The sequence below is a fragment of the Mesoplodon mirus genome (genome assembly GCF_964341445.2).
Source record: "Mesoplodon mirus genome assembly, chromosome: 5".
Classification (NCBI taxonomy): Eukaryota; Metazoa; Chordata; class Mammalia; order Artiodactyla; family Ziphiidae; genus Mesoplodon; species Mesoplodon mirus.
Window position 1 is genome coordinate 117,876,201 of NC_138980.1, and position 26,378 is coordinate 117,902,578.

Genomic DNA, 26,378 nt, shown 5'->3' on the forward strand with positions numbered 1-26,378 from the left:
ATAACTATCACATCAAACTAATTGCTAATGGTCTAAACACCATCTACTGATAGAGATTAACAGAATGTGTTTTAAAAAAAAACTTAACTTTATGCTTCCCACAATAGAACCTAAAATATTATAGGTTAAAACTAAATTGACAGAAAAAAATGTACAATTCAAATAGTAATAATAATAATAAGGCTAGAGTCTTTATATTAACATCAAATAAAATCAATTTCAAAACAAAATACATTTCCAGAAAGAATAATGCTGAAGATGTCAAAGGTATCTTAACTGAACAAATATTTGAAATACATGAAGCACCTGTCTGGTGGCAAGCCAGCATGTGTGCACTCCTTAAGAAGGAGTCCAGGCTTCTCCAGCCTTTCTATCTGTCCCAGAGGTTCTTCAACCAGCCAAGGGTGCTGGTCTCCTACACAGGACCCGGGAACTGACACACCGGGTCTGTGGCTCTCGACCCACCCACTCCCCAGGGAGGGTGCCCACCCATACAATCTCCCTTTTTCTCTGAATCCCCTCACAGGAGCACAAGTCCTGACCCAATTGCTTTTCTTTCCATTTTTCCCAGTTATGTGTATATCTATCTTATAGCCTTGGTTGTACAGGAGTCCTTATGCCAGCATAAGGACAATATGGCATAGTCTTTATGCCATCCTAGTATGTGTGACCTGGTTTCAATATAGTTATTTTTTAATTGGAGTATGGTTGATTTAAAATGTGTGTTGGTTTCTGCTGTGCAACAAAATGAGTCAGCTATATGTATACATGTATCCACTCTTTTTTAGATTCTGTTCCCATGTAGGTCATTACAGAGTATTTAGTAGAGTTCCCTGTGCTATGGGTAGATCTTTATTAGTTATCTGTTTTATGTATTGGGGTTTCAATATAGTTTTGATTTGCATTTCCCTAATGAGTGATGAAGTTGTGCTTCTTTTCATGTGTTTCTTACAATTTTTATATCTTCTTTGTAAACATATCTATTCAAATCCTTTGGTAATTTTCCCATTTTATCAAGGTATAATTGGCAAATAAAATTGTATATATGTTAAAAAAAAAAAGCCATGCTGCATTATAACTCAATTCTTGTGCCTTCCATTTCAGTGTCTTCCACAAAAATCTATTTTAGAGTATAGACAATGGAAAAATGTGGGAAAAAAATCATGGCATGGAATGATAGAATCTGGACATCTTAACCAAATCTATAGATATCTGTCTATAGAGGACAAGAACTTTAAAACCACAAGAGATAGAAAAGAGGAAACTATGATTATGGGCTTATTCTTTTCTGTTCTAACCAGCTGAATTAATCTGACACATAGCAGTGGTTGAAAAGATCCACTGCCCTGAAAAAATACAACTGACCCCTGAACAACATGGGGGATGGGGTGCTGACCCTTCAGATAGTCAAAAATCTGAGTATAATTTATAGTCAGCCCTTCTTATCTGTGGCTCCTCCATATCTTCAGATCCTCCATATCTGCAATTTTGCATCTGAAGACTCAACCAACTGCAGATTGTGTAGTACAATATTATTTACTATTGAAAAAAATCCGCTTATAAGTGGACCTGCATAGTTCAAACCTATGCTGTTCAAGGGTCAACTGTACCATGAACTTTACAGATTCCCTTGTTATGATTACTTAGGAAACAATTTCCATGTATCCCTTTCTCACCACTAGTGAGTTAACAGCCAATATTCTGTTTTCTTCTTCTTCTCTTTCACTTAAAAAAATATATATATATACATATATATATACACTGATGTATGCTAATTTTGGTTAGTCATTTGTGGTCTATTCAGATGTGGTATCATTATCTTGAGATTCTGGTACTTTATGTACACAATCTCCTTGGAAAGATCCAAGGTAAATCTTGGATTATATTAATTCATTATTATAGTGAATTTCCTAGGTGACTGAGTAGAATTTTATAATTATATTTCACATATTTATATTTACATTTAATTAAAATTTTTCCTCTTAAATGGAAGCTAGTATAGAAATAAAAATACAGTAAAATTTCTATTTAAAATATTTTGTTGTTCCATTGACTTAATAAAATCCCATTTCTGATATAAACAATAATGTATAATTTCCTTCTCATTCCCTCTCTGTAGTCAAGCCTATGCGTAAACATATATGTATATTTATTTATAATTAATCACAAAAGGTAGTTGAGCTTTCTGAACAACTATTTCTTTGTATCAAATCATCAAGCTAAATTTCAATCTTTTAATGAGTTTCTTTTCAAAGTGATCTAGTAACTTAAAGAAACTAGATGATTTGAGGGGCTACTATGTGATAGACATGCATTTATTCCTTCAACGAACACTTACTAAGTCTCTATGAATCCAGCCCTGTCCTAGGTACTGGCAGGTAGAGAGATAAACCAGATGGCCATGCCTCTGCTAGGATGGGGTTTACTTTCTAGGGAGACAGAGAAACAGGAGTGAGGGGGGAAGGGGGAGTTGGGGAGAGAGAGAGAAAGAAAGAGAGAGAGGGAGAGGAGGGAAGGGAAGGGAAGAAAGGGAAGCATTTTAAGTTTGGAGATATTAGCATATAGATGGTATTTAAAACCACAGATAATTTAGGGAGACAATGTAAATAATGAAAAGAAAAGGCTAAAGATTAAGCCCAGGACACTGAAACTTTTAACTGTTGGACAAGGAGAAGGACTCAGCCAAGAAGTCTAAAAAATTAGTGGCCAGAATGGAAGAGAAATACAAATAGCATATGTTATTGCAAAAGTCAAGTGAAGAAAATGTTTCTTAAGGAGAAGTGATTGGCTCTGTCAAATGTTTCGCCGAGAGGCTTAGTAAGATGAGGACTGGGAATGGACCAACAAGCAACATGGTGGTCATTGTTAACTTGAGTGGCATAGAGGGAATGGATGTTCAGCTGGATAGAAGTGAATGAGAGGTCAGGAAGTAGAAACGATGAATATTAAAAAAAAAAATCTGTGCCAGATGTAAATGGGGGTAGATAAGTGGATACAACAAGGTCCTTGTCTTCAAAGAGGGCCCTTGTACCTATAAGATAAAGCTTTTATCAACAATCTCTGAAAAACACTCTGATACAAAACAGGGTTGCATTTATATTAATATATACTCTATAAAGACCTGTTACTATATTGCAGGAAAAAGTTAAACTAAATAACATCTTTTATTAAGAACACAAAATCTTCAATCAAAAGTTTTATCATCAGATTTTCAGGTTGTTTGTGTACAAACTAAAAATAGATTTTACACATCATTCCACAAATTAAAATGTTCAAACATCAGTGTTCAGAATGACTATTCAAAAAAGGATTTGTAGACATTTTCTTTGTCCTATTTTCAAAATCTTCTGAGACAGAATAGATAGCTACTACATATAATATGTGTGAACTGAATAAGGTAAATGTGACCTTTGCAACAAAAAGGTCTGAGATTTTATCTAATTATAGGCATGCTGAATGAATAGCTTAGAATAATGCACTACTGTCATCAAATCATATCTTCATATACATGTGTAATCCATTTTGCATAATGGTTTCAGCTCAGTGTGTATGTAATTACATTGTAAAGCACACTAAGAGCTGCTGCTGAGTTGAAATTTTTCTTTTGCCATTTAAGGAAATGAACAGAAAACACAGTCTTGTGAACATCAAAGTACTTTTTGAGACAATTAAATCTCATCAAAGAGGTCTCCTGGACTACTGTTTCTTAGAGTTTCTAAAGACATGTTTTCAGCTGGGCTGTGATCCTTTTTCAGCATCTCAGGTAGTGGAGGATCAAGCCTAGAGTAAAAAGAAAAATCAAGATAATTTTATTTTGAAAAACTATATACAGAGTAAAAGAAAATTAAGAGATACATAAGTGAAATAAAAGTTAAACCCTGTTTCCAAACTGCTGCATTAACATAAAGAGAGATGAAAGGCATTTAATTTCTTTAACTGCTTTGGAATTAATCTGCCTCTATTCTGAGCTAACGAAAATTCAAGGGCCTACAACAATATTCATAATTAAGGTCAAGAAATAAAATATCCTCTGTGCTGTACTTTTATGCCAAGATACTGAAGATTTCTCAAGCCATTTCTTTAATAATTCCATCACAATTTACACTTTCCTTCGGCTCCCTTAAATTCTAACTATTAACATTCATTTGAATCTCAACAGCAGGAAGTTCTGATCACATAAATTTCTTTTAGTGGTCATTTGATTGTGTGTATATAATGACTTCACGTTTTTACAGTTGTTGATGAAATGCTGTTGGTCCACATTCATTTACTGAATCTACATATCTTCATTTAGTAAGTGAATTTATTCAGTTTCAGTACTGTAGTTACTAAATGAATGGACTGATCTCTATATTTATGTAAATGTTCTCTGAGTCCTAGGATAAAAGGCATGATCACTAACAGATAATTGGTGTTTCAAAAATGGTGAGCTGGAGGGTAACAAAGCTCAATCAGAAGAAGACCTTAGGAATGTATATTTATAACCTTGTATAAAGCTTGTCTGAATCAACCCAGTAATACGCAGTAAAATACCCATATTTCCAACTACAAAGGCAGAAGCATCATAGCAGTTTGGTACAGCTAAAAAAGAATAGGACTTGAGGGACCTCCCTGGTGGGTGAGTGGTTAAGAAACCACCTGCCAAGGCAGGGGACATGGGTTTGACGCCTGGTCTGGGAAGATCCCACATGCCGCAGAACGACTAAGCCCGTGTGCCACAACTACTGAGCCTGTGCTCTAGAGCCCGTGAGCCACAACTACTGAGCCCGCATGCCACAACTACTGAGTCCGCATGCCACAACTACTGAAGCCCGTGAGCCCATGCTCCGCAACAAGAGAAGCCACCGCAATGAGAAGCCCGTGCACCACAACGAAGAGCAGCTCCTGCTCGACGCAACTAGAGAAAGCCTGCGCACAGAGACAAAGACCCAACACAGCCACCCACATACACAAAAAGAATAGGACTTGAAGTCAGGACACATAGGGTTTAAATCCAGGTCTATTTCTTATTAGCCATGTGACTTTAGGCAAGTCATTTAACCTAACTGGACTTCTGTTCTCTCACCTCAGAGGTGGTCTAAAGATTAAATGAGATGTTATAAATGAAAATGCTTGTAAATTCCCACAAAACATTTGGAAACTACTATTATTAGCTCCTAATATTGCATAAATTACAAAAGAGCTCCTGCTAATAGTTTCTTTAATTTAAAAGACTAATCAACTAAAGATCCCCAAATGTTATGTTTAGATTATGAGTACTTCCAAAAGCCTGCACCCATACTTAGTTGAACAGATTATTAAAAATGAATCCACCACAGGGTCCTCCTTGGCCTCATGACTGCATACAATTAACCATGGTTGGCTGCTACTAGGCCTGGGACATGTTCTATCTTATCCTGAGCAAGCCAAGTTAAGATAACATAACCCTCACAGGAATGCGGAGGTGCTACACATTAATGCATTGTCAAGATGACAAGTACTACCCTCTGGGAGTTTCAATGTTAAAATTAACAATAAATACTGACATAATTACTGTAACATGTAATTAAATATCTAAAAATATATTCCATAGAAGGAGAAAATGATACAGTACAAAAGTATAATTATTACATGTATAAGTTTTCAATGTCAACTCAAAACACATTATACATCTTAGAATTGCTTTTTTTCCTCCTTGCAAAAGAGAGAATTGAATTATTTCAATTAAAAAGCCAGATATGGAAAAACCTCTGTAATTTCATTCATCGTCTAGACACTGTACAACCAGAACAGAAAGAGTGATCAATTTAGTTAAAAAAAAATCAGCATATGACAAAAGGACCACTGTGAAGTTACAGATCTGAAGGGAATAGATCCCTGGTTCTCCATTTAAGATTCCCATCTCCTTCTAAAGTTACGGGGAGCCTAAGATATAGATTTTGACTCTTTTGTTCTTAGTGTCTAGTACATAATAGGTGCTCAATGAAAGCTGTTCCATGAATGGAGATCATTGTTGTACAGCTTTCATATCTGTGGCAAGTCAACAGAGTAAATTTAGAACTCTCCCCACAGCCAAAAAAATAGTTTAATCATTTTTATAAGTAATAAATGTTTATTGTAAGACTTTATAAAACTCCTGAAAAACATGAAGAAAATTAAAATGTCCACCATCCTACTTTGCATCATTTGTATTTTCATGTCTTTTTTTTTTTACAAACATGAGATTATACATATAATTTTTCAGCTTGATGTCTTTATTCTAAAATATATTAGAAATGTCTCTGCATGTTGAAAAATATATTTAGATCTATACTCATCATTAATTTTAATTTGTTTGTACTAAGAATACACTGATGACTGTTTGGGTTGGTTCCATTTCTTAATGCTCTTATAAACAACACAACGATCAATAACCTTATACCTATATCTTAGTATATTTATATTATTTTTTCACGAGCATGCTTATTCCAAGCATTCACGCTTATAGGTGAAATCTGAAAGCAAATAACTCAGAGAACCTGTACCTGAAGTCTTAATAGAAAGTGAGCTAAACAAGCAATTTGAAACTTGGGAGTTCCTCTCTTTCTAATTAAGTTACAAGCACTAGTTATGGCCCATTTTAAATTCTAAATCTTCCATGAAGACTTTTTTTCTTTTTCCTTTTTTTTTTTTAACTTTCCACATTGAAGCTGATTTTCATTTTCTCTAATCATTTAAAGTACCAAATGTCTGCATCCAATATTTCAATACTAGTTTTTCCTTTAATCAATATTTAAGTATGTACTATGATCAGCTCATTGTGTTAGGAAAATATAACAAATTTGATAAAGGTAACACATAATTTCTGCCCTCAGGAATCTTTCAGTTAAACTTTTTACTTTCTCTAATTTTTTTTCAAATATGTTTTTTCACCCTAAACATTTTATAAGTAGCTTTAAGGCAACGACTGTGTAATATAATTTGTTCACAGTGATATATCCCTTTAGGAATTTCTATAAACATTAAATCAGTATATAGGATTCAAGTAGACTTTTAGATAGTTTTTATGGACAACATGGTTCAAAAGGAAGAATCCTGAATCCAAGCTTAGGCGATCTTTATTTATGCTTCACCACATTAAGATTTTGGTCAGGTGGCAGCACCTTTCTGGATCTCTGTCTTGATTTAAGCTGTAGAAAGTTAGGGTTACTATAAATGATCTTGGAAGTTCTTTCAGTCCCTAAATTCTGAGACAGTTATACTCAAATAGACTACTTTGCAAAATACAGACTCTCAATAAATACGTGTGGAATAAATGAAAAAAGGTGAATTAAAAAGGAAAGGTTAATGACAGAATAAGAAATAGTCTTTGTAGAGTTAAAGGCTAAAGTATAAGGACTTTTCAAATAAAGTGAATAAATGAAACTTCTCCAGATGATGACAGCCTTATTAAAAAATGGCTTATGGTCTCAATAATTTGCAGAGAGTTTTATGTTTTATTACTTGATTTCACACTGCATTAAAACACACACACACACACACTCTATAACCTGAATCAAAATTGCATTACCACCATCTAATTAAAAGTAAATAGTGTAGATCAGAAGTTAGATTTGTCAAAAGAAATATCTCATCCTGGGAAAGTTTCTCTAAATGTTAGAAGGAATGATTGACTTCTAACTTTCTGAGAGTTAAATTACCGACATCTTTTAAAATGATTATTTCCAGTTATTGGCTCATTTTGTAAAGGCATTTTCTCAGCCACGTTTATATTGGTATTACCATGGCTGGAGTATCAATCTTTTCTTATTTAAATGAGAATCATTAGTACTGTTTGGAGTGAATTACTTGCATTTTATAACATATTCTGAAAATAATATTTCTGAAAAATGTCAAGGTGCCAGTTTGAGCAGACTGAGAGGTCCAGGAAAAGGTGTAATGATTGATGGCACTGTGACACTTGAAAAATCATTTTCCTTTGACTATGACACAAACAATGGTTCTAAAGTCAAAAACCAAAAGTCAATTTGTATGTGGCTTAACTATATCTCTACCTACACATACAATTCAATTCCAGGTGAATTAAACATTTAAATGAGAAAAGGCAAAATTTTAAAGCATTTAGAAGAAAACAGAGGAGAATTTCTTTAGGATCTTAGATAGAAAGTTTTTTTTAAGGTGGAAAGTGAAACCATAAAGGTAAACATAGATAAATTCAATTACATAAGAAGCATTAGAAGTAAGTACTCCTATTCATCAATAGACATCTTAAAGACAATGAAAAGACAAGTCACAAACTGAGAGGAAATACTACAACATATGCTATTAACAAAGGATTATCTAAAGAATTCCTACAATTTTTTAAAACCCAACATTATTAAAAAATATATGCCAAAGACTTCAAGAACTTCCAAGAAGAGGGAACAGTGAAGGCAAATAAGCATATGATAACTAGCTCAACTTCATTAGAAACCAAAGAAGTGCAAATGAAAACCAGTATGAAGTATTTTATACTAGATTAGCAAAAACGAAAATGTCCAACAATAGCAAAGATCACAGAGAACATGAAATGACAAGATGAATTACTACTGGCTGGAGTGTAAACATTTGAAACTACTTTAGATAACAATTTGGCAATAACTGTCCAGGTACATGAAGATTTATGTACTTATAACTAGGAATTCCACTTCTAGTTACATACTCCGGGAAATATTTGCATATGTGTGTCAGGATATATGTGCACAAATGTTCACAGGTGCATTATTTATAATAGTGAAAAACTGAAAACTACCCAAATGTCTCTTCACAGGATGGGCAAGTAAATTATAGAATTTTCACACCATGGACTATGATGCAGCTACACACATGCACGAATCTCAAACATGATGGGTGAACAAAAAAGCAAGGCACAAAATAATACACAATATGATTCTATTTACTTAAAGTCAAAAACATGCAAAACTATATAAATATTACTCTTTGAACACTGATTGTGTGTGTGTGTGTGTGTGTGTATCTGTGTATGTACATAATAGTTCTGGATCTTGTTTGCCCTTCCAAGACAATGCTCTCAGATTTCTGAGTCTTGTAACTTTGGCAATTGTGAAGATGGTTTTACAGAAGGGGCAGGTTGAGTACTATGCATAAAGGGTTCCATTTCAGGTATAATGGGTGACTCTGAAGTGACCGCAGGATATCTAAATGGAGATAGATGTTAAGTAGGTAAATGCTTGTATAGATGTAGAGCTCAGGAGAGATGACTGGACTACATGTACAGAGATAGCAGTCACTGCCATTACTACTGGCCACTAAAGACAAATGAGTTGAAGAGATCTTCAAATGAGTTGAAGAAACTCCCAGAGAGAGTCTACCAGAGAAAAAACGTTTAATATAGAATCCTGGGAAATGTTAAAATTACAGGGGCAGATGGCAAGAGAGAGAAATGAATAAAAGGAGACTGAAATAGAATGATTCAAGAGATATGGGGAGAACCAGGGAAGAGAGTTGTTGTGGCAACCAAGAACCGAGTTTATTTTGTGTGCCCACAGCTTGTGGTACTCCCATTTGCCACCCAAATGCTGGCTTTCTATACAACTTTGACTGCTGAATCTGTAAACACATATTAGGTAAATTATTTTCACCCACTAAGAATTATCTGGAGCTGAGAAGAATAAGCTGGAAGGATGCTGCTATGCTTGTGATTCGTTACAGACAAGAAGAACAGGGAATGTTTTCTTTTGGGAGGAAGAAAGTCTTAAACCCTTGGACTGCAGCTGTCAGAGCAAAAATCTAGCAAAATGGTTAATGGTCAACTCCTGCCTGGCCACCAAAGCAAAGCATTCGTAAGTAGCTCTTTCTCTCACATTATGATAAAATAATTTTATATATATATATATGTATATAGATAGATAGACAGAGTGGGAGAGAGAGAAAGAGACAGAGAGACAGAGACAGAGAGACAGAAAGAGAGAGAGAAAGAGAGCTTTGTTTTACTAGCAACTTCCCTGGCATCTACCCACCTCACCTCTGACTTTCCCCTGGGACTGGGGTAGAGGTCAGATGTGTGGCAAGAGATGAGGTAAGGGCAATGTATTAGGAGAGAAACAGACCCGAATATTATTACCAAATGGTAATAATAAAAGCCAAATATCTAATGGTTTGTTTTTTAGGATGTAACAAATCAAACCTTCATCAAAATGACCACAAAAACAGCCAAGTCAAAGTATTATGTACTTGTTACTATTAAATAACTAGACAGCTATCGAACTGGCCTTAACAGAGTTCTCATTATGGAACAAACTCAATTAGAGAAATATCTTTTAAATGGAAAAGTTATAAATAATGGGCTTAAAGATTTGACATCACCAACATTACCACTGTATTTTCAAATTAAATTTTGGTATTTAAAAAAATATTTGAACTTTGAATAAATGGGAAAATAGCTACACATTTCTAGTTGACCATATAAAAACCAAAAGCATCTCCTAAATAAATTAACAGACTGAAGTCATCAGGATTCAGTAAAACAAGTGAATTCCAAACATTGTCTGGAATTCAATAGGCCTAGAACAGCATTTCACTAGTCTGAGAAAATGAAAAGAAGTTGAAACTTTCTTTCTGGCAACCAAAATGGCAAATAAATAAATTGCGTTAGTTATTTTCAACTAAATTCCTATATTTTTTTTCTAATGAATATTCTTTTGCTGTTTAACTTTATCAAGAAAAAGAATAAAATAGAAATAGGCTTTTGAAATAAGTAATTTTGAATGAAACATAGAATAGAGACTTATGAAGAGTAAATACACAATGTTAAAATGCACTTACATGCTTTATAGATATTGGGAAAGAATAATTATAAAATTTCCCTGTAAAATATTCATATTATGGGTTTGAAAATAAGATTCTCTAGTTTTATCCAAGTTAACATTTAAAGTTACAAACATTAGGATCAATATGTCCATAATCCACAAGGATGCCAGAATTTATGTAGGAATTTCATAATAATAAATTGGAAGATTTTGTCATTCTTACTCTACTTTATTTAGATAAGTAACATTACCGTGATAATTCATTAGATCAGCAATATCAAAGCCCATACATGCTTTAAAAACTCAATACCCGAAAAACCCTATGTTAAACTTCCTGTATCCCTTGCAAGTTTTGAAACGGTATAGGTGACATTTGCTACTGGTGATCTGTGCCTATAAAAGCAGAAAACTGTCATCTTAATAAAAAATGATTTTCCACAACTTTACTTTTAAGACAGGCCATTGCTCTTTGCTACTTGGTGTGTTACAAATGAAGCCTCCCTCACTAGATTAGAAGCTTTTCAAGTAGAATGACTCTGCTTTATACGACCTGGCTCATAAACGTTCCAATGATTGCATGTATTAATTAATGAACAAATGATTGAATGAATGAAGTAGACAGTATTAACAAGAAGCCTCAATAAAGTTAAGCAACCTGCCCAAAGCCACACAGCCAATAAACATGAATGTGAGCAGGTAGGCAAGTCAACAATGAAGCCCGGGTATTAGCCTAGATTTCCCTCACTCCGAAACCCATACCCTTCTTACTATACCAGTATATGGGAGTCACTAATTCTTATTTCTACTGCAGAGGAAGGCAAGTTGGTGCTGTGCAGTGTGTCTGAAAAAGTAATTCCATGAGACACTCTAAAAAATAAAATCTGCAGTCTAAAATGTTTGGAAAGTATTTATTTTTCTCCATTAAGTCCTCTAAGTGTTTCATGTGCATATTATACATTTAAAGCTATTAAAGTCATTCCATAAACTTGTTAAATTATTAAGTAAAACAAAAGCAAGGTGCAGGAGAGTGTGTGTAGAAAATTAGTGTGTATATATATATATACACACACACACACACACATATATGTACAAATTTATATGTGTGTGTGTATGTATGCATTTATATGTATATAGAATATCAGAGTATCTCTGGAAGGATTCACAAGAAACCAGCAATGGCTGACTCTGGAGAGAGGAGCTTGGGCTGAAGGCCAGGGATAATTTTTGCTGGATAGTCTCTTAAACTGTTGAGATTAAAAAAAACAATTTATACACAGATTATATCTTTTTAAAGGAAAAAAATAGCTTGTTTATCCTCAGTTTTACAAATGAATTTGGCAGTCAAAGCCTCTTTTCTCACTATCTCTCAATTACTAATATCCCAAGAAACGAGTATTTCTAGAACAGCCTGCATTGCTTGCTTTCCTGAGAATACAATACCTACTAGCGTGAACCCAAAAATGTAGTGGTCCAATGAAGGAAAAAAAAACACAGAAAAAAAAAAAAAAGAATTCTACTTCAGGCTACCAAGAGAAGTGGAAAAAGCATGGGCAGAAAATAATACCCAGCCATGGAGGTTAGTGACTTCTAATGAACCAGGGACCAGGAGTGATAGTTTCACCACAATGTGGAACCAGCTGTTGGTTTCCTGCTGCTGCTGTAACAAATTACCATAACATAGCAGCTTAAAACAACACAAATTCATTATCTTACAGTTCTGGAGGTCGGCAATCTGACCCACGTCTCACTGGGCTAAAATGCAGGTGTTGGCAGAGCTGTGCTCCTCTCTGGAAGCTCTAGCGGAGAAACTTCCAGAGGCTACTCCCCTCCTCCATCTTCAAAGCCAGCAATGGCAGGTGGATACCTTCTCACATCACATCACTCTGAGCCGGCTTCCTTTGTCACATCTTTCTCTGACTCTCCTTCTGCCTCTCTCTTCCTTTGTGATACAATGCACCCACCCGGATAATCTAGGATAATTTAGCTACTTTTATGGTCAGCTAATTAGCAACTTTAATCCATCTGCAACCTTAATGTCCTTTTGCCATGTGCTCTAACACAGTCTCAGGTTCCAGGAATTAAGACTTTGACATCCTTTTTTGGCGGCAGTGGGTGGGGAACGCATTATTCTGCCTACCGCTCCAGCCTTAACTTGGTTAGGGCTCAACTGTTACTCTAATCTATCAGTTTAAATGTTTCAGGATCACTTAACAGAGAAACAGGCTTTGAGAAAGAGCAGGACCCACAAGGCCCAGAGCTAAAAGAAACCTTCAAGCTGGCTGGAGGAGGCATCTGCAAGGTCTGTGCAATATGACCTGAAACTCAAAAGAATCCACACTGGGGCTCCTTATCTAGAGATGAACTGAACCAGAATCATTGAGATAGGCTGTCAACTACATCATCCATCACCTACCGTGTCTACTATTTACTGAGTGCTTACCAAGGGTCAGAGACTGTGCAAGATGCTTGGGATACAAAGGGAACAAACAAATGGTCCAAGGCAGAGGTAACCCTGAGCGGCTGAGCTGCCCTGAACACACACTAACTACAACCCTTGTCTAGGGGATAACACAGAGACTGTTTCACTATGACAGCTCTAACGAGTGAAGCTATTAAAGAACCACAGACAATGCTACCTTCATGGGTGTGTTACTGTGCTGTCAGTCACACAAGGCCACAAGCTTAGAGGGGCCTCATCACTGCTTTAATGGTCTGTTGTCACTGTCTTGAAATTCTTAATAATTTTGAACAAAAGGGCTCTGCATTTTCATTTTACACTGGTCCTGCAAATTATTGCAGTCTGTCCAGACCACGCACTTTCAGTGACCTTCATACACCAGACCCAAACTGAACCTAAACAATTGCTCACACTTATTCTGGACCAATAAACAATGGGACTTTTTTTTTTAACTAATTATGTACTGATGTATGGACTCATTCTGTCCTATTCAGAATGGAGTTTTAATCCTTAATTAGCCTAACCACCAGTAAACCTCCTTTTTAACACTTGAAAAGCACTTGCTTTTTCTCTTCAGGGAACTACTTGGTGAATTTTTTCACTGGTAATTTTTTTTTTGACCTGTAAATTAATAAGAATGAATGTAGTTTCCTGGCAAATAAATACTCTGCTTTGTTAGGCTTCTCCTTCTCCTCCCTTGCCTTCTCTCTCTCTCTCTCTCTCTCTCTCTCTCTCTCTCTCTTTTAAAGCTCCACTGTCTTTTGTTTTATAGTAAGAGAATTCAGTTTCTATTTTAATTAACAGATTTTTCCATTACTTTAGTCCTAGCTAGTGGACTTGATTCTTAGTGTTCTCAAAATTACCCACTCTAATTAATTCCTTGGCTCACAAAGCAGCAAACCTCTCATCAGTGCCATCCTGTGCTGTGGCCTACCTATCTCTTTCCCTTTTGATTTGTTGAGTATCAGTCTGCCCCAAATCCTTCCTGAATATTTTCCTAGCTTTTCATGGAATGGGTGACCAAGGATCATGTGGCAGCCAGACATTTTAAAGAAGACAGACTACTTTGTAACACCACCAACATCATATAACTTTTAGATAAAATGAGTATCATATAACTGATACATAAAATGAACAAACAAAAAACATCTCTTCACAAAGCATACTAACTCAATGTGGTATTATTGGCAAATGTAAAGACAGTCTCTGCTCAAATTCTGGGAGATGTTCTGTCTTAAAGAAACATGCCAGAAAGGAGTCAGAGCACTGCAAGAAGGCAGATGGAAACAATCTACAAAATTCTGTGGATTTTGATTTTTAATTAAAAAGATTAAAATTTTCAGTTGACTTTAAAAATATAACCAAAGTGTAAAGTAAAACCAAGTTGTATAGAATGTTTTTAAAACAAATCACTATACCTCACAACTGGTGGCAAGTCACTGTGAGATAAGGCAGTATAAGCCATGGAGGATTCAGTCTATATGCTCAGAATGACTGGAGAAAGACCTATCTAACCTTTTTGCCCTGGAAAAGTTTATTACATGTATGGTACTATGATTTCAAAAAAAGTTCAAATATCACTGCTAAACTACAATCCAATCCACACAAAAAGCTGTTGACTGCAGTTGTGTGTTATGTTTAGATAACTATCTTTACTAAGTGCACCATATACCTTTCTCATTGTGATATCTTTATGATTACATAAATTACCTTTTTTTTCAAGATTTTTTACTGAACTAATGTTTATTTTGAGGGAGTAGAGTAAGTGCCACATATGGTTCCATTAGTGTATTAACTGGTACAGTTTGGTCTCATTCCTTTAAATGTCCCATTGCAATCTATGTCTTAAAAAATGTAAAAATAGTATTATTTAGTCATAATTCTCCAAAATTCATAGTGGAGGAAGATTTTACATGGCACTGAACTATCATTAACAAATGTAATGAGATCAGTGTTTTGTAAAGGCATTGGTTTGATTTGCCAAAATGCTGGACTGGCTGTAGCACTTAATTATTAAGGCTGGAACAGACACATTCAGTAAATAACTGATCAGCAATTTAAATAACCACTGTTACCTAACTGAGCTTATTTTGCTACTATAAGAAAGCTATATATCTCAGCTTTGATCATCTGCCATCTGAACTGTACAATTTTTTTCTTTTTTTTTTTTTTTTTTTTGCAGTACACGGGCCTCTCACTGCTGGGGCCTCTCCCACTGCGGAATACAGGCTCCGGACGCGCAGGCTCAGCGGCCATGGCTCACGGGCCCAGCCAGTCCGCGGCACGTGGGATCTTCCTGGACCGGGGCACGAACCCGTGTCCCCTGAATCGGCAGGTGCACTCTCAACCACTGCGCCACCAGGGAAGCCCTGAACTGTACAATTATTGACATTTCTCCTTGCCTTTTATTGTTTTCTCCTTCAGCCCATCTTCCAACTGCTGCAAATGCTTTCTACGACACAAGTCTGATTATTACTTTGTACTCCTACAAGGCTGTAGTTGAAACTCACTTGGCATAGCAAAAAAAACAAAAAACAAAAAACAAAATCACAAAATTTCTAGCTTCATGTCTGCCTTTCTGGTTCTAGCTATCCAATGCTCTTCCACACCAAACTTCTTGTCATCCACCAAATGCATCATTCTGTCTTCATTGCCATACTTTTCCATACAGTTCCCTCAGCTTGAGGACTCTTTCTCCTGCCTTCTTTACTTAGCAGGCTCCTACTCATCATTAAAAGCCAAGTTCAGATGTCACTGCTTCTGGGAAACCCTCCTAGGCAGAGGAATTAATCATCTCCTATTCTCCCATAGTACATCTTAAATCAAGCAGCTCTTTGTTCCTATACCTATTGCTGTGTAATAAACGACCCTAAACTTAGTGGCACAAAACAATGACAATTTTATTATGTTCATACTTTCCATGAATCTCACAGGGCACAGTGAGGATGGTCTGTCATCGCGCCATGGTATCAGGGCCTTAACTGGGGATACCAGAAAAACTGGGGCTGACATGATGGCTGGGAGCTGGAATCCTCTGAAAAGCTCATTCACTCATATCTGGTGCTTGGCTGGGAGCCTTGAAAGAGTAGGACTGGCTCCTGGAGACTCTTCAGTGGCTTGGCTTCCTTACAGCTTGGCAGCCTAGGATAGTCAGACTTTTTACATGAAAGCTTAGGGCTGTAAGCATGAGGTGCCTTTGTTGACTTAGCCTCTCTGGAAATCACAGAGCATCACTTCTCCTGCATTCTATTGTTTACAAAAGAGTCAAAAGCCCACCTAGATACAAGGGGAGGGGGTATAGAAACCACTTCTCAAAGGAAGGAATATCAACCTCAGACTTTAATTCTGCACATCTTTGTCACTTACATTGTAAGCAATCAGAGAACAAGGACTATGATTTAGAATTACTGTTTCTTTCAGAATCTGGCACAATTCCTAGAATAATGAACTATGTGCACTGAAACTGACTAAGAAGTGTCTTATTGAGGGTGTTTGCCTTTTTTCTCTAAGAGCTGAGTATGAAAAAGCTATAGCTAGTTTCATATACAATTTACACAGAATAAAAACCATTCCAGATCAGAAGGGCAACTATATAGATTTTTAGAAATGCAATCACATAAAATTTATACTTCAGCAAGGAAATTTTAATTTCTGACAACTTTTGCTGGCCACTAGTTAGCTCACTTTCCATTATTAAGTAACTTAAATTATTTACTTTTCCAAGTAGTTCTGGATGTTTATAAATTTATATGCTTACAAGTTCACACAATACCATTAGTTTAGTTATACTCCACTTCACTGGAATGTTTGGGAAGGGAGATCTATGGTTAAATGAATGGTGTTTCAATCCTCATGGCTAAAAGCCTCACTAGCAAATGCTGGTCAACTTCTAAATAAACACACACTCAGAACTCAACTACTAGAAGGATCTAGTTAGTTGGATTTTCTATTAACTTAAGTTTCATTAAGTTATTATTATTATTACTTAAGCTTTAGGAGTGTTAGTTAATTTAAACCTCTTCTATCTGGTTATTGAGAAACAAAAACAGTAAGAAGCAATCACACTTTCATTACTAATGCAAGTAAAAGTCAGAAGTGAAATAAAATCTTCATCTCCATACATCCTTTATTCTGAGAAGAAATGTGACCCCTGTTAGCAACACAGAAGTACCACCAACAATCTCACCTTCAATGACCAATGAAGAAGAATAATCAGATTTCAAAAATCAGAAACCATAAACAGAAATTAAATGTTAAACCAAGAAATTCTAACAGTTGTTTGGAATTAGGAAAGCTGTCACCCATAAATTCACATGCAGCTCCAAAAGACAACCATGAAAATTGAACAGGCTATAACCATGCATGGAAAATATTCAGCTAGATTCTACAGTCTGATCATAATTTCCCTTAAAATATATATAACCTCCAAAGTCCCCTCAAAATGTTACTAGGCCTCTGTGGATTGGTAATCAGAGAAAATCTTAAATCTTAATTCATTTAAATTGCTGTCTACAGTGCATTCTTTTACTGCTTTCTGTAAAAATAGGCCCGCTTATCATACTGCAAAAGAAGAAAGATATTTGACATTTCCTAATCTATCACTGGACACTTTTCTATAACTAAGAACTTTGGAAGTGACTAGAAGGACCACTTAAAAATTCCATTTTTAAGAGTGTTAAGTTTCCAGAAGGCAGGAACCATGCTTATCTTTGTATAGTTTAACCACATATAGGAGATTTACAACTTAGGAAAGAATTGTTCTTAATAGAGTTTGTTTTTAAACAAACTCAGGATACATTTTTTAGAAATGTTATAAATAATAGATTTTCTCAGATCATTCCACTAAGACTATTTAGCCTATGATATAGACAAACTATTAGAAAGTATTAATGATGAGAACTAGTGGTCAACATAATTATAAAAATCTGTTTTTCATACATTTCTTACTTCAAGCAATATTTTCTCAGTATAAGGCACTGTGCCAGCTTCTGAGATCAACAAATAAAACATAATCCCAGACTCTGAAAATCTCACAGTCCAGTTGAACAAAAATGTATTTGAATAATTAAATATAACATGTGTGATGAAGTATGTACAAAGTATTGATTTATAAGATTAAAAAAATATTTTACTTTCCAAATCTAGATGTCAGGAACACATCTGTGCTTATGGAAGGCTTATTTGTATTTGCAGTTGTACACATAAAAATAAACATGTTACAGATTTTGATGTTTACTACATGGTAATTTCCCATAACTCTTGAAGAGATACTTGATTATTAACGATTAAAAGTAATTTTTACTCACAATAGCAATGACTGTTTTCTTTCCTTAAGCAACTTTTCTCATAAAGAAAATGGAATTGATTGCTGTATCAGAACACTGAATACTTAAGGGAAACATTTATTTATACTCATGAGAATTTTATTAAAATAATGATAGACACTATCCAGACAAACCCAATCCAAATATCCAACATTTAGGTGGGATGGGGTTAAAAGGCTATTTCCACATCTGAATTTCCCTTGTAGGTCCAAAATTCTAGTATTGTATTTTCAGGATAGAAGAGACTAGTGCAACTTTTAGGTTTCATCCAAAGTTATGAATCTAAATTTTCTGTATAACCTTCTCTCCTTAACTTATTTTGGGTGTTGAATCATAATAAAAAAAATATTCCTGGGCTTCCCTGGTGGCGCAGTGGTTGAGAGTCCACCTGCCAATGCAGGGGACACGGGTTCGTGCCCCGGTCCGGGAAGATCCCACGTGCCGCAGAGTGGCTGGGCCCGTAAGCCATGGCCGCTGAGCCTGCGCGTCCGGAGCCTGTGCTCCACAACGGGAGAGGCCACAACAACAGTGAGAGGCCCGCATACCGAAAAAAAAAAAAAAAAAAAAATTCCTTAGCATGAAATTGTTACTTCTTAAATATTTGGTAAAAAGAAATAATGACATTTCCTAATCATTTCTTAAGAAGACTTAGATTTCAAATATAGAAATTCAAAAATCCTGTAACAATCCTAGTAGATGCAAGCAACAAAAAAATTATTTATTTGGGAGTATATAAAGTAATATATATGTATATTACAAAGACTTCAAAAATTTCATCAAAATAGAATAAAATAAAGATTATCCTCTGTCTATTCATTCACCTGTTGATATTTTAGTGTATATCTTTTCTGAATTTATATACATGATATTATATATACAAAGTCTTTTTAAAGTAACTACTATGAAAAGTACTTTTTATTATATTTTTCTTAAAAATTAATTGAGGAATACCTCTCTTTGTCAACAATTATGGGTCTACATTATCATTTTTAATGTCCTCATAGTATTCCATCACACTGAGCTACCTTAAAATTATAACTAATCTTGATCCATAGACAAATACTAGAAATAATTTAAATACTTGTTGTAAATTATATTTAAATGAACATCCTTAAATATACTCTTTCTAAGTAATGTTAAGACAACAGGTCTATTTAATTCTAAATGAAAATGGTTGACTATAAGACTATAGTTCCTGAAATTTCTTACTCTTAGGAATGCTAAGGGGAAAAGTACAGCTCACAACGAAGAAAGTAGCATATATGTATTTTAACTACCTGGAAATTAAATTATTTTTAGATGAAAGTTCTATGTTAAGAACAAACACAGTAACAATATATATAAACCTGGAAAAAAATAGTGATTAAAACCTGGGAAACTGGGACTTCCCTGGTGGTGCAGTGGTTAAGAATCCGCCTGCTGATGCAGGGGACATGGGTTCGAGCCCTGGTCTGGGAAGATCCCACATGCCACGGAGCAACTAAATCCGTGTGACACAACTACTGAGCCTGCACTCTAGAGCCCATGAGCCACAACTACTGAAGCCCATGCTCCTAGAGCCCATGCTCTGCAACAAGAGAAGCCACTACAATGAGAAGCCCCTCACACTACAATGAAGAGTGGCCCCCGCTCACCGCTACTAGAGAAAGCCTGCATGTGGCAATGAAGATACAATGCAGCCAAAAATAAATAAATAAATAAATTTATTAAAAACAAAACAAAAACAAAAACCTGGGAAAGTGAAGAGTACTCATTAAAATAAAATAAATAAAATATTACCAACATAGAAAATAGTTAGAAATTATTTATGTTTCTCATTGAAGACCACCCTCACTTTGCTTCTAAGTCAAAAGGTTTTGCTATTGGACTTCAGAGGTGGACCTCATAAATATTATATACTGACTGCTAGTTTTATTTATTTTTCTTGGGGAAATTAGATTAGGTCATCTGACCTATTACAGAAGATAAGTGTTTTGTGTCTGCTAGTTGACGTGTGGGGCCAAACTCTCTTTCTTACACATGAAATAAATGGTTATTATCAATTTGGAGATAAGGCAAAGAGTTTTTTCACAGAATTCAGGGAGAGTCAGAGCAGACAATGTTTCTGAGCCTTGTGTGCAGAGGATAAGTAAAAGTACAAAAAACAAAAACAAAAACAAAAAACAAAGGTGACAACTCATTGAAAAGTTTTTATTCATTGAGATATTGATATTTTAATTCAAGCATACATAATCATGCTCTGATGTCACTCTGCCACATATGTAACTGAAGAGAATAATTTAAGAGGGAAAAAGATAACTTTTTTAGAAGAGAAACTTGACCTTTCTTGGTACAAATAAGAATCCCACCTGGAAGTTTTAGATCTTCCAACACAGTCTGAAGCTGCCCTCCCTGTCTTGTTTTTTCTCAAATTCAATATTCAAAATTCTGTTGAAAGTCTATTCAAAGTTGCTAATCTATCACTGAGAACAACAGCTAACACTTGTTAAATGTTCTCCTTATGCCAGATACTGCGTTAAACTCCTGATTCATGTAATTGTCACAATAATCTTATGTCCTGTATAGTCTCTATTTTCCAGATGAGAAACCAAAAGCTTAGATATTTGAGCAACTCACCCAAGTTCTCACAATTCATAAATGGCCAGTGCAAGACTTGAGCCCAGGCCTGCTGGCCTCCTCCATGCTTTTAACCAGTGCCTCTTTCCCTTTTTCCCTTTGCCTTAGATGTCTTTTCCTTCATTATTACATGCCCACATTCTACTTAATCTTGAAGGCTCAGCTAAAATTCTACACCTTCATGAAACTTGACCTGAACTCTGCCTCTTTGAAATCTCATATCATGCATCACTACAGAATTATTCTAACATAAAGTAAACTAATTCTGCTCAAAACAACATAGCTATATGTTACCTGGTTAATTATAATGTGTGAAATTGAAAGCAGGGCCATTTACAGCAAATATTTCTTAAAGCACAAAAAGGTGTTTACAGTCAGATTATAAGCTCTATTTTTCCTTAAAGTCATTAACATCACCATCTTAATGGACAAATACTTAATAAACATTTGAGAGTGAATTATGCTTTACTGGACATTGTCTGCATAATAGTCAATTGACATGGTCACTGCCCTCTTTGAGCTTAAAATCTAAAACAGATGTCATGGTATAAACAAACATAGAAAGAGATAAAGGTGCTCACATACATCTGTTCAACAATTGAAATACACTGCATGAAATATTTATATTATGTTCTAGTCACAGTGCAAGTGGTGTGTGTGTGTGTGTGTGTGTGTGTGTAGAAGGCTGAAGTGTTCATATTCAGGGTTGAGGTAAGGATTTTTCAAACGCAGGTTTTGTCTGTATAAGAAAGAAGGCAATGGCTCACATCTGGGAGACTGGGACTTTATTAGAAGAATACAGATGTCAATCACCACAGAATAACCACTGTACACATGTGAACCAGATGCTTCCATGTAAAATAACCCAGGGTGTTTCACAGATGAATCACTGAAAATGTAATTACACATTGGTCCTAGTTTATTGGTAACAGGTTCACTTATGTGGAAGCCATATGGTACTATCCATCCTGAAGTAGTGGAAAATACAAAAATGGGTACTTTGAGATGTTAAAATATAAACTCTTCTTCTGCTGCTTTGCTATATTATCCTTGTGGTGAGGTAAGTGATGATTATATGTGTTCAGTCAAATATCTTTGGGACAGATGTCTATTGCTACATTTTATTAGTAAAGATTGTGCCAATAAAGTTTACATTATATCCTCTCCTTTTCAAAGGATTTTACTTCAACAGAAAATAAAATGTTTAGTGGCCATACAACTCCTATAGATCTAATTAATGACTGTTAGGGTAAGTATTCATGTACAGTACCTCAGAATGTGAGCTCAGTATTAAACGACTACAAATGTTTTCTTTTGCATATAGTTTAAATGTTGATTCAATATATATGGATTCATTGCAGATAAACAAAACCCATGTAAAAGCTGTCAGGAATCATCTATGTTTTACAACATTGACTCTCTGAGCTCCAAGGGTCACTAGTCTGTGTTTCATAAAGCTGTCTACCTATTTACATAATCGATTGCTTGTTTTCTTCATGTGTCAGAGCACCATCTGACAAGTAGAGATGGACTTCTCTAGTTAACAGCAAAGCCTTTTAAGAGTTTAATTTTCTTCTTCAAGGAGACCCTTGAAAACAAGGAAAATCAGCATGCCAAAGTCTACTTCTATGGAACACTTTGGTTAGGAAACTATACACGAGGTGGGCACACAGCATCAAAGGCATCTAGAATATTGTATCCAACCAGCCCTGCTGTAGTTTAAGGCTGAGGTAGAAACAGTTGTAAGTATTCTCAAATAACCTGGGCCCTTGGGGACATAATACTGAGCTGTATTTTAATGCTTTAGCCCCAGGGTTTTCTTTTATTGTTTGACTACATAGTCAAAAATGTCCTGGCAGATTGATTTGCTGTGTCTTCCCCTTTCTCTCCAGCATCAAAAGGGAAAACTCAAACCTGTTACCTTAAATTACTCAGTGTTTTCAATAACTTAAAAATAGTTTTATGTAATATTTGATACATACTATATAAATACATATAAAAATCATCATAATAAATCAAACTAATGCATTGCTACAGCTTAATTTAAGAATACAAAATTACTAATATTGTTGCATCCAACATGCTCCTTCCCCAACCTTCTCCCCTGGCCTCCCCACAGAGTTATAACTGTAACCTATATTATGTGTCAATCATTCCTTTGCCATAAAAGGAGAGTTTTATTACACATGTACAGATTCCTAAATAATGTATAAATCCTACTTTATTTTTGAGCTCTATAAAAATGGAATCACACTATGGCTAGCCTTCTGTGACTTGCTTCTTTCACTCAACATTAAGTAACTATGATTCCATCTCATTCATTTTCACTGTTGTATAATATTATATTGTGTGATTTTATATACATATGTATACATATTATAGTTGTGTATGTACACACATTATCTATCTATCTACCTATCTATCTATTATCTATCTAATACAAACAACACTGCTATTTCTCACGAGCTTTTGTTAGGTACGTAAGGAAATTCCTATAAATCCTAATTTTCAAGGAAATGTTATGCTTGGGTGGTGAATTTCATTAAGTTTCTATGCACCAATTGAGTTGATCATATGTTTTTTCTCCTTTTATCTACTAATGTGATATATTATAATTATTCCTCCTGGAAATAAACCCAACTTTTTCATCATATATTTTTTATGCTTAAAATATGCATTGCTAGATTTAGTTTTCTAATACCAGTCAGGATTTTTCTTTTCCACCTATATTCAGGAATAATATGGGTCTGTAATTTTCTGTGTCGAGCTGTTACTTTTTTTTTGGTTCCAGAACTGAGGTTATGTTAGCTTTATAGAATGAGTTGGGAGTGTTCTCCCATTCACTTTGCCAGAAAAGTTTGATAATATTAAAATGACTCGTTCCTTGCAAAATCTGAGGACCTTCCTCCAGAGAGGATTTGTGTTTATTTCTAATGAGAGCAGGGGGTACTACTCCTGGGTGCTCAGGGCCTAATGTAGTCTTTCAGTGGCTGCATTCAGTCAGCATGTTTATCTCAGGGCAGCACAGTTTTTCAGTTTGTTTACTGCTTGTAGCAAGGTGCCTGCTTTGGCTTCAGCTTGCTGTTTTGGTCTTGAAGATTCTTATAATTTTAATCTCATTTTTGTGTGCACTAGAAAAAATATGTATATTCATAATTCAGCATTTTACATTTTAGTGGATCTCTCAGAATGTCTAGTTTGCCATAATATCAGAGAAAGATCCAGTGATTTCAATCTGACAATAAATAATGTCTTGTCATGGAAGAGGTACCTAGTTTGGAGTCAGATAAAGCTGGATTAAAATCTTGGATCTTCCACTTTAGTTATCATGTGATTTTGAGGAAATCTGAACTTTTCTGAGTTTGTCCCCTCTTCAAATTGGGGACTAACCCCTACAAAATATAACTGATATTTACTGAACACTAAGAGTCAAACACTCATAGGTACTAACCCATTTAATCTTTACAACAGCCCTGTGAAGTAGTATTATTATCATCACCTTTGCATAGTTGTGTAAAATTAAAGGGTGTTAAGTAACTTGCCCAAGGCCATAAAACTAATAAGTGGAGGAGATAGGAGTCAAACCTGAAGTCTGACTCTGTTGTTAAAAAAAAACACTGCTAAAATTTGCGGCATTAAATCATTCAAATTACGTAAAAAGTTTGCCATGGTACTTGGCACATAATAAGTACTTTAAAATAATAGCCAAATAATAATAACAATAATAATATAATTAATAGTGGGAGAATTTATAAGGTGAATAGATAAATAATCATGATACAGCCACACATGGAGTGCTACTCATTAAAAGCAATGAAACATTGACACAGTTCTGCATGGAAGAATCTCAAAGGCATTATGCTATGTGAAAGAAGACAGACTCAAAAATGGCTACATACTGCATGATTTTATATGACAGTCCAGAAAAAGCAAAAATTGGGATGGATCAGTGTTGCCAGGGCTGAGTGTGGGAAGACGGTATTGACTACAAACAGGCGTGAAGACACTTTTTGGGATGATGGAAATATTTCCTAGTTTTATTGTTTGTTTGTCAAAATTCATAGCACTATACAACTAAGAATCCTTAATTTTACTTTATGGTAAGTTTTCCTCAATAAGCAAAACATACAAATTAAAAACAGGTAGCAATCTTTCCCCTGAAAGAGCATTTTCAAGCTATATTCACGATGAGCTTTTCATCTCTGATTAACATAGGGAGTTATGCTGTTAGTTATTTTTAAAATCTACTGATTAAAAAAATACAGTGTATTGTTAATTGTGAAATACATATCCATGGAATAGCAATAAGAGTTCCTTACCAAGCCTCTGGTAATGGAGGAAAGTGATTAAGGAAAGGGGCTTGTTAGTTTCAAACTGTCAAGGGATGTTGAATATGTTTCTTCTTAAGATTTTCTATTTATTTCTACACTCTTTAAGACATAGATTATGAGATGCTTTCTGGCAAGAATTACTCGCTATAAGACCAAATGAAATGTACAGTACTAAAAACTCATGTTATGCAATGACAAAATTACACTTGTCAAAGCCAAACTTCAAGAAATAAACCATATTGTAGTTCAAAATGGAAGAGTGGAAAACGTGGTATTAATAGAATATATAGATACAAAACGGATTTTCCCATAAAGAATATAAAATGTGAAATGGCTCACGCCTGGTTAGAAAGATTACTTAATTTATTTCAATCATACTTAAAAAATTAGACACAGATTCTATCATGAATAAATAAAATGGAATTTGGAGGAAAACTGCCTATTAGTAACAAGAGAATCTGGCTGAAAGCAAGTAAAGTCACAATTTCTAAAAGTACAATAAGCTCAACTATGTGATAGTTTGATTATGAGGCAGAAACATTTCCAGCCTCACTGCAAAAAGGGAATATTGACTTTGGAATTAGATCGTAGTAGGGAATAGAATAGGAAATGCCTACATGTCAAGAAAGACTATACTGTTCTACATTGTTCTAGGAAGCAACTTCATAAAAAATCACTTGAAGGGCTCCTATCTTATCTGTGAAAGTAGCAAAAAGTGGGGAGAGATCCCATTATAGTTGATGACCCGGGACCAAATCAATCTTGTGAGTTCCCAATAATTCTATTTTCAAGTGATTTTTAGTCTGTTTTTACAGAGTGGGTTTGTTTTTTAATTTAAATCGTGACAGTAGGTATATTATCTTGAGTCAATCAAAATCTTTAC

At 35.0% G+C, this 26,378-nt stretch overlaps 1 protein-coding gene across 7 annotated transcripts in view; it reads right to left on the reverse strand.

The window, feature by feature from the left end:
* Positions 1-26,378, reverse strand: part of XRCC4 (X-ray repair cross complementing 4) — a 361,931-nt gene that overhangs the window by 99,015 nt on the left and 236,538 nt on the right. Inside the window, exon 8 of one of the 7 annotated variants that reach the window (XM_082624082.1) lies at positions 2,050-3,780. The exons of 5 other annotated variants lie outside the window; for them this stretch is intronic. In XM_082624082.1, coding sequence (XP_082480208.1) covers positions 3,669-3,780 — 112 coding nt within the window. In that variant the 3' untranslated portion in view covers positions 2,050-3,668. Of the gene's footprint in view, positions 1-2,049; positions 3,781-26,378 lie in introns of those variants that run through there. One more of the 7 variants, XM_082624083.1, reaches the window with a different exon arrangement.